This window comes from Nicotiana sylvestris, chromosome 10 (genome assembly GCF_000393655.2).
Source record: "Nicotiana sylvestris chromosome 10, ASM39365v2, whole genome shotgun sequence".
Classification (NCBI taxonomy): Eukaryota; Viridiplantae; Streptophyta; class Magnoliopsida; order Solanales; family Solanaceae; genus Nicotiana; species Nicotiana sylvestris.
In genome coordinates, this window is record NC_091066.1 from 107,400,263 (window position 1) to 107,409,624 (window position 9,362).

At 34.4% G+C, this 9,362-nt stretch overlaps 1 protein-coding gene across 2 annotated transcripts; it reads right to left on the reverse strand.

Annotated features, from left to right (window-relative positions):
- Positions 1–2,556: 2,556 nt before the first annotated feature.
- Positions 2,557–4,756, reverse strand: LOC104210976 (protein IQ-DOMAIN 18-like). 2 transcript variants are annotated; one of them, XM_070160517.1, is made up of 5 exons: positions 4,514–4,756; positions 4,093–4,401; positions 3,645–3,872; positions 3,373–3,510; positions 2,557–3,284 (listed from the first exon to the last, which is right to left on the reverse strand). In XM_070160517.1, the coding sequence occupies exons 1-5, from the start codon at positions 4,667–4,669 to the stop codon at positions 2,637–2,639; spliced, it is 1,479 nt and encodes a 492-aa protein (XP_070016618.1). In that variant the 5' UTR covers positions 4,670–4,756; the 3' UTR covers positions 2,557–2,636. The 2 variants fall into 2 exon arrangements, with proteins under 2 accessions (XP_070016618.1, XP_009758266.1); XM_009759964.2 differs by having other exon boundaries at positions 4,093–4,404.
- Positions 4,757–9,362: the final 4,606 nt, after the last annotated feature.

Here is a 9,362-nt window from a genome sequence, read left to right on the forward strand (position 1 = left end):
ATTTATTTCATAAAACCCGGGATGTGCGATTCACTATTTAAGAAAGACGAATATTCTTGATTCGACACAATTTCGAAAAATCATTGTTTTTTTTAATAAATATATTTTCAAGATTATCGTGTACACGTGCGCGTGACACAATTCCGCATTTTTTTTAATTTATAACACGAATATACGTACGCGTGATTCGATTCAAAGAAGGGTCCTTAATTACAAGCAGTATAAATAAAAGCGGTAATAAAAATCATGCAATAAGGACGCATTTAGTAAAAGTCAAGATAATTAAGCCATTAATAAAAACAGTTGAGCGACCGTGCTAGAACCACGGAATTCGAAAATGCCTAACACCTTCTTCCGGATTAACAGAATTCCTTACTCAGGATTTCTGGTTCGCAGAATAATAAACAGAGTCATATTCTCCTCGATTCAGGGATTAAAAATTGGTGACTTGGGACGCCTTAAAATTCCCAGGTGGCGACTCTGAAATAATTAAATAAATCCCGTTTCGACTGTCCTTTAATTGGAGAAAACTCCCCACGCGCCCCGCGGGCGCGGTAAAAAGGAGGTGCGACATATGGTTTGAACTCTTCAAATATAATATTAAAATATTTCGTAAATAAATTTTAGACACAATAAACCATGACTCTGATACCACAGAAGGATTGTGTATAAATGTTCGTAACACGCAGCGGAAGATAATAACAATCCTAGGCAGTTCTTTTCATGTTTAAAATTTATTTACATGTCAAATATCGGATCTAAGACGTACCTGGTGAAGAGAATCTCGTTTCAAAATTTCTTCGATAGTGCAAAGACTATATGCGTATCCACACCGAGACCGATCCTTGCTATCTAACTCTTTGATCAACGAAACCCGCAAACAAAATTGAACGAAGAATATTGTGTTGAAATTTTTCTCAAAAATCTCAACTCAATATTAGAAGAACAAGAAACACTTTTCTTGTAATTGTATTTTCTCTCTTGACTTTGTATTGTACTATCACTTTCACAAAGCGATTTTCTTCTCAAGAATTAATCATAATGCGGCAAATTTTCTCCATCACCCTTTATATAGCATCACCTATAAACCCTTTTCCTATTTGGGTGAGGTAATGATTTACTTAGGGTAAAAGTTTTATTTCAAAAATAAACTTTATGGAATTTTATGGAAAACAGGAAAATCACGTCTCAATTGAAACGTGACTGCCGAGTCTTTCATGTGAATCCTCCAACTCAAAGTTGGATTCTCTTATTTATGAACTTTTTATATTAATATAATATCTTCCTATTGAAAATATTAATCCCATTCCAAATAGGATGAAACTGCCGATTACACATTAATAATCCAATTCAAAAATGGATTTATTAACAAGCCTTTATTAATATTACATTTTATATACATCTCTTATATAAAATAATATTAATTATATATATCACATATATTTCAACCAAGAGATATAATTTAATTTCTATTCCAAATAAAAACTTCAATTTGTTCACAATATTAATTATATCCTTTGTGCTAGCAAAGAATATAATAATATTTCATTTGGACTAATAACTAAATCTATTTGACTAATTAAATTCCTTAATTTAATTATCAAATAATAAGTTAATTAATCCTTTAGCAAAGATCAGAACACTCGTAAGTGTGCGACCCCATAGGTTCAATACTAAACTGGTAGTAAATTGACCACATCAATATAATCAAGGGTGACGTCTAACAACACTCCTTAACGACTGGATAGCATAAAGTATACAATTTACTCTCAAGAACCAGTAGAAGAATAATGTAGTAATTCCTTCTGTCCTTATTGCTCTGGATCACCCTAGGATATGGTTCAACTGTCAAATCCTAATAGGCGACCAACTATGTGTTCATGTCAAATATAATCGACCATTGAATGACCTAAGAACTCTTTTCTTCTTTCATTCAATTGCCCAGGCCAAGGTCTTAATTTGGTCGTTTATAATTCATAACAACATGGAGCTTAAACTCATTACCAAGAGTTACAGATTCCATCTTGATCAATCACTAATTCTACAAGTATTTAATCGTACCAAATATCCTTTCAACTATCGCCCTAAGGCTATAGGTGTCTGGTATCAAAGCACAATAAATAACTTGTTAATTACTATAACGATATCAGGTCAAAGGAATCTCTTACATCACATTCTTCAAGAGAATATCCTATTGACAGTTTATGGTAATTCTAACCATTAGGAATTATCCAATGAGTCGGTTCAATGATCATATCTCTATATGCATCATCTATCGATGCAATTTAGTTAATGAGATCAACTAATCTTTATCCCATAAAGACGGTCACATAAATATTGATCTAACCGGATTACTAATGTCCAAATTAATAATCCTACGATCAAGAACAAATTTAGATTAAATTATAAGAAACTTTACTCTCATTAGCATGATCTCCATCACGATGACAAGTTTCAAAATTGAATCAAGGACTTTATTAAATTAATCAAGTAATTAATAATAACTATGATAAAAGAATATGAGATGCCATATATTTTTATATTAAATAAAGTTCAGAAAAATATGTTTAAATCATCAAATATGAGATTGGATCTAGGGCATATGTATTATGTGCCTAACAAGAATGCCTATTGGACTAATGATCGATGCCAAATGGTTCTGTAGGTACACTCTTCCATCCAGGGCTCACCAATCTATGATCTAAATGTTGATCACTATTAACAATCTCATTTGATGTTCCTTGAATAGGGAAAGATAGGCGTTTCTTTGCTGTGCTAGTTTTTTCTCTCTCTGGAGTTAAAGGCATCCGCCTCGGAGCACTATGTGACCGTTCTCTAGCCTTGGCTGATGCAGTAGCTGCCATGTAATTTGGCTCATTCGCTCTACGGGAGAGAAGAGTCATCGGGTGGCTCCTCTCTTCCCTTTTGCAGCGGGGGCTCGCTGAATGAACTAGGATATTTTTCATCTTAGATGTTGGTGTGAAGCGTGAATGTATCGGTAGATTTTGTTGTACTCCACGGAGAGGAGAAGGGACCGCATATGAACACAACTTCTGTTGCTCGTCCTGATAAAACTGATTTTGCAATCTCCAAAAATCATAATCTGAGTCAGAATAAGAGCATGTTGTGTCAACTTCAATATTCTTTATGCGGTCCCTTGGCTGATCAAACGAAGCTCTGCTGAGAGTTCTGCCATTTCTCACATCTGTCCTGTGGAAAACTCTCAGATCCTCGTCAAGCTCTTTGTTGCTACTTGCGTCTTCATCTTTATTCGCTGTCCACATCTGTAATTTTTCAAACTGTTAGTATTGAAGGAAAGACGAGAAGTTGGATTACATAGAGAAGACGATTGTAAAAAAGATTAATTAATACCTTCTGAGAGAAGGCAAAAGCCAGAGTATTTTCGCGTTGTTTAGCAGCTTCCTTTGCTTTTTGCAACAAAGCTTCAACTTTCTCTAGTGCATGTGAGTGATCATATCTGTAGTTCGCAGTGCTAGCTTGATTTGTAGACTGCATATATTCCCATATACAAAATTAATATATATACTCCTCGTGTCGTTTCAGTTTTATGTGATGTACCAGAAGGGTCTATACACCAATTTATGTATATATAGAAAATGTAGCAACAAACTTAAGACACTCACAGTGTCACTGAGATGAAGATCGAGAATGATTTTTGACTTTCTGAAAGTGGAACCACAACTAATTCCTTCACAGGATAACCTTCTTCGTTGATCACACACCTGAGTTTGCACTCGAACAAGAGATTGCATGCACTGGAGTGTAATTTTTGCTCGCTTTCGGACATTGTGCCCTCTTATTAACGCTTGCAACTTTACCACACCCTTGAGAGCCCGAAGTGCTTTCCTAGCCTAAACAAATTAAATACAGTAGCCATTCAATTAGAAGTGAAATTTGCTTTATATATATAATCAGGATACTTATTGTGCAAACAATTTTACACTATTAGTGCATATAACGTAATCAAATAATAATTATAAGTAATTGTTCATAATAAGAAGAAGTAATTACATAAAAAATAAGGCAGACAATATGTGATAATGTTCAGCAAGACTGCATTTGTATACATACCAAGTATCCTCTGAATGCTGTCTGAATGTTCAGAATGGCACGCTGTTGTCTAACTAAAAGTGTTGGTCTTGTGAGTCGAATTATGTTCATAGCCGCTTGTGCTGTAGCAACTGCTGCCTCAGCAGCCGCTGTAGTAGCCATTGCTACTTCTATTGCCCGTCTTTGCTTCAAATCAGTATTCTCTGGCAATGAATTTCCTGTGCTTACACTCGAAGAGATGGTGGTGGCAGTGTTTTCTTCTTGATTGTGATGAATTGTTGTTTCATGAAGCGTAGGCTTCGGTCGGAAGATCCATCGCCGTTTTCCCCTCTTCTGCAAACAACAAATTAGTAAATTTAGAATTTAATTGAACTCAAAAAACATGTTGTAAATTCGTCTCCCCATCTCATTGCATGCTTCACATAGTAACATGGAAAGGTACCTTTTCTTCTTCTTCTTCTTCTTCTTCTTCTTCTTCTTCTTCCTCTAGCTCAGCATCTTCTCTTCTTCTACTGTTTCTCATATCATTCTCTTTGACAGGTGATCTAAAAGCCTTCTTCATTAAGCCTAACCAAGAACTCCCTCCAGTCTTCCCCATGAAACGCTTTTTAGGTGTTGTGTTATAATTGCGAGTACTAACTAGTTGGCTCTCTGTCCCTTGTGTGCTTAAACTCTCTTTTATGGAAGCTATTTATCTACTTGCTATTTGATGAGACATGCCTCTTCATTCTATTAGAAAAATAAAATAAAAAAATTGACAGTAAAAGAAGGAAAATGAAAAATATTTAATTTGAACATGGAAAAATGCTTGAGGCGTGTAAAATACTTTCTCAAAAGATTTATTACCTTACTCTAGGAATGGCTAACCAGAGTCATCAAAAGGTGGATGTTGTGATTTTTATAATGATTTTATTTTCTCATTCATTTGGAAAAGATTCAAGACCAAGGAGAAAGAGAAACGATTAAGCATGACGAGCAAGGAGCCGTAATATTCACCCTCAGCCGGATATTAGGGCGCAAATTCCGTCCGATATCAATTGCGGATCAACATTTACCGAAAAAAGCAGACTTTTATCTTATTTAGACTTGTACTAGGGTTGAAATTTCCCTACTATATAAATGGGAGAACTTATTCATTTTAAACCATTGTTGACATGCATATCAAAGCAATAAAAGTTCATTTTTGTATTCTAATTAAGTGCAATCGAGCTCATATCAAGGGCTCGATCGGAGCTAGTTTTTAGTATTCAATTCAAAATCGGGCCTGATTATTCCGTCACGATTGGTTTGATCGTTTACTCTCTTTTTAATTTAATTATTTGATGTTCTTAGATCATTCGTATTGAATTAAATCATGTATTCTTTAAATCACGTATAAATTTAATTGTTACTCGTATTTGAGGGTAAACATTAATTTATATGATTCTATTTTATTTTTAGTTTGTTAAAAAATAATCTCTTTGTGAATAGAAGAAACTTTCACTTCATGCTACTGTCAATAACGAATTTTATAGTCACCCAAATAGTATCGAAGTTTAAGAGCATGTGTTTCTAAAGGTGTATACACGCTCAAGTATTTTGGATCATAATTTTTTAAAATATTTTATTTCTTTTTAAACTTTCCCGCCTAATTAAATATGTTCACATGAAACGACGGAAATATATTTGATTAATAGCTACTTTCATATTACAAATTCTCTAACACATTCATCCATTTAAAGCCAAGCTAGGCCGGAGGAGCTGGCATATTGGAACAGGAACACTTAAAAGGAAGGTAGCATATGTTGTGGCATGCCAAACAAATAATGTTGCATGTGTCAGATAGTTGGATACATCAAGATTGTGTTTTATCGAGAGAGCTGAAAGCTGCACAAAGTATAATAATATGGAGGTTTTAGTGTTGGCTTTTACTACGTACTTTTCTTTTGTCTTATTCCTTAAGAAAACAACTGACTATATTATTCTCTTTGGCTTCGCGTGTTATGAGCTGATGTTACCATGAGCGAAACCAGTATTTGTAGAACAGTTTATGTAATTGATATTTCCTCAAAAAGAGACTACTATGTTTTCCTTAAGGGAATTCATCTTAAATATAGAGATTAAGTTAGAGAAAATAAGAAGCAATGGCCATAAGAGTTTGATCACTTTGACGAGAAATTAACTCATAAATATGGGCAATATAATGTAATTTTTTAGTTAATATAATTTAATTTGTTATAACAAATTCTGTTTTGTTTTATACATAATTGGTTCTATTTATTTGAATTAAAGTGAAGATTAAAATTTTCTTTTAAACGGCTACTTAGAATCGGCCACCGTTTTTAATTTAAAGCCCTGGCACATGGAGGGTGTCAGTAATGCAAACTAAATAAGGTAGAAAGCGTCCCCTGCCATAATCCATAAAAGCTAAAGCATGCAAGGCTACAGAGTTCATAGGAGTACAAAGCAAAGTAATAGGTGTAGCAAAAAGATAAAGGTCACATAAGCTTTAGTTAGTGGGCAAAAGTAAAAGATACTCCCTCCGTTTCAATTTATGTGAACCTATTTAATTGGGTACGGAGTTTAAGAAAAAATAAAAACTTTTAGAATTTGTAGTCCTAAACAAGTCAAAAAGGGGCCCAGGGTATTTGTGTGGTTATAAAAGCTTCTCATTAAGGGTAGAATTGTAAGTTTAAGCTAAATTGTTATCAAATTTAGAAAGGGGTCATTCTTTTTGTAACAGACCAAATAGAAAATATGTTCACGTAAACAAAAACAGAGGGAGTAAAGATAAAAGCATATAGCTAGTGGAAATTGTTGAACTATTTGAGCTTAATAATATAAAAAAATTGCATCATCTTTCATGTTACTGACTAATATGGTGAGACTAATATTCATAATTTTGGTTCAAACTGTTGAAGGCAACTTTCTCTACTTGCATACTAATTATTATATGCAGGGACGGACCCATATTGATTCAAGCGGATTTAGTTGAATCCGCTTCATAAATATATTTTACTATTTTTATGTGGAAATTATTTCTGAAAGAAACAAAATGTATACAGTTAAGGGTCAAATATATCCTTGTACTATCGAAAATAGGCCTTATTTATCCCCCGTTAGAGTTTCTTATTAAAAATATCCTCATCGTTATACATTAGTTGCACCTTTATCCCTCAACTGTTAAAACACCCTCCCAGATTTTTAAGGAGCACGTGGCATCCTATGATTGGACCAGACGACCCGCCCCATTCTTTTAATTAAAACCCGCCCAACCGATGTTCCTAGACCCATCATTATATTTGTTCCATTTTCCATCGAGCCTTTCTTCTCCCTCAGAAAGAAAAGACCTAGGGTTTCTTATCAGTCGCTATCTTCAGCTCCACTGAAAGGCCTTCTCTCCCATTTCCTTTCTTCTTCGCTTAACATACATTGGGTTGTGAAGATTTTCCACCATAGCAAGTTTTCTCATGTCAGAAAGTAGTTATTCATCAAAAAGGAGGTGCCACTGTGGGGAAATTTCCAATCACTTCACTTCAACGACTCCATTTAATCCCGGAAGGAGATTCTTTAAGTGCCCTAAACCTGATGTATGTATTATTTCGTTAATTCTGGTTCCATATGATTTTTTCGATAATTTAAATTTTTTCCTTGTATTATTGGTTCATAATTACAAGTCGTATGCTTTGTGTTTGGTAGATAAGCTCGTGCGGTTATTGGGGGTGGCAAGATGATGTGTTACCAGATCGAGCGGTCATTACAATTAACAATATGAATTACAAATTGGATGCCGCTAATGTTAAACTCAACAATATGAAGTCGACGTTGGATGCGATTATTCTTGAAAGGGACAGATTAAAGGAAAGAGTGGATAACTTGAAGGCTTTAAAGAATTCGGAAGCGAACAAAGCCCGTAAATTAGAAGAGAAAGTCCTAAATATGAAGATCGTCATTATGATTTCATGGACAATATTTATGGGATTTGTTGCTGAAATGCTAATACAGTGAAGTTGATATATGAAGTGCAGCTTTTCATGTTTTTGTATTGGTACTTAAAGTTGTAAACAATGAAGTGTTTTAGGTCTGATATTGACCCTTAACCGTTAGGTAAATATGTAATTGGTAAGAAAACTGTTTGTCTGAGATTTCAACTCAAAGGAACATTTGAAATAGCCTACTATGATTACAAGACTGTTTATATAGATTTCACAAATGAAGTTGATTACAATCATATATACTTCAGCAATATGTTAACATTGGCTCCTACACTATGAAAGTGCTAAAGTGGACTGCAGATTTCATCAAGATCAATAAACGTCCATTGAATATGAATGTGCTACAAGTTACTGTTAACATTACAAAATGCAGGATCATGAAGATTCTGAATGTAGAAATACTGGTCTAATTGTAAAGTCATGATCCTTAAACTTACAGCAGAAGCAAACAAACAGTAGAACTAAATTCGGAAAATTTCATAAAAGCAGCAGTAAACTTTAATGGCATGGGGGCATGGAATTCCAGTGAGATCCTATCCCCTACATGTGCATCTCTTCATAGCCATGTTGACAGTGTGCGTATCTCCATCTTCTCTGACTTCATATCCAAATTCACCATTGGAGTTAACAAAACATCTATTAGCTATCTTCAGGTACTCATTGTATAACTTCATGCTATGTGGACTGAAAGATGTAGCGCATAATCTAGCAGATTGTTCTCTCTCCCTCAACTGGTTCATAAGCTTAATCCTTATATCCTCAAGCATGTTTATGATTGGCTTCTGCCTAGCTTCTAAAATCCATGCATTTACGGATTTCGTGAAATTATTGTCAACTCTTTGGTTCTTACACACTGTGTCAAAATAGGCTCTAGACCATGCTTGAGGAGGATATTTGAGTAAAGCTTCAACAGCTTCCTTATCCATTTTGCCAAATGCTCTTCAACTGGTCCTTGAAGTCTTTCTCATATGAGCACCATGAACATCACCATAATAACTTCTTGAACTCATATGTTCTCTATTTTTTGCACCAGTTTGCTTCAATGTGTTTAACACAATATCTATGATTTGACTCTGGAAACACAGTATGGACTGCCTGAATCAATCCCTACATAAAATAAATACAAATAAGAATAGTTAAAGGATACAAATAAGATAGACTTAACTGTAAGGAAATAGATAACTAGAATGGAAAGACTACCTTCTGCATGTCTGACATGAAAGTAATTCCTTTACCCTCTTTAAGATCCAATGACCTTTGAAGCAATTCCAAGAACCAATTCCATGTTCTCTTAGTTTCCTTGTCTACAATTGCCCA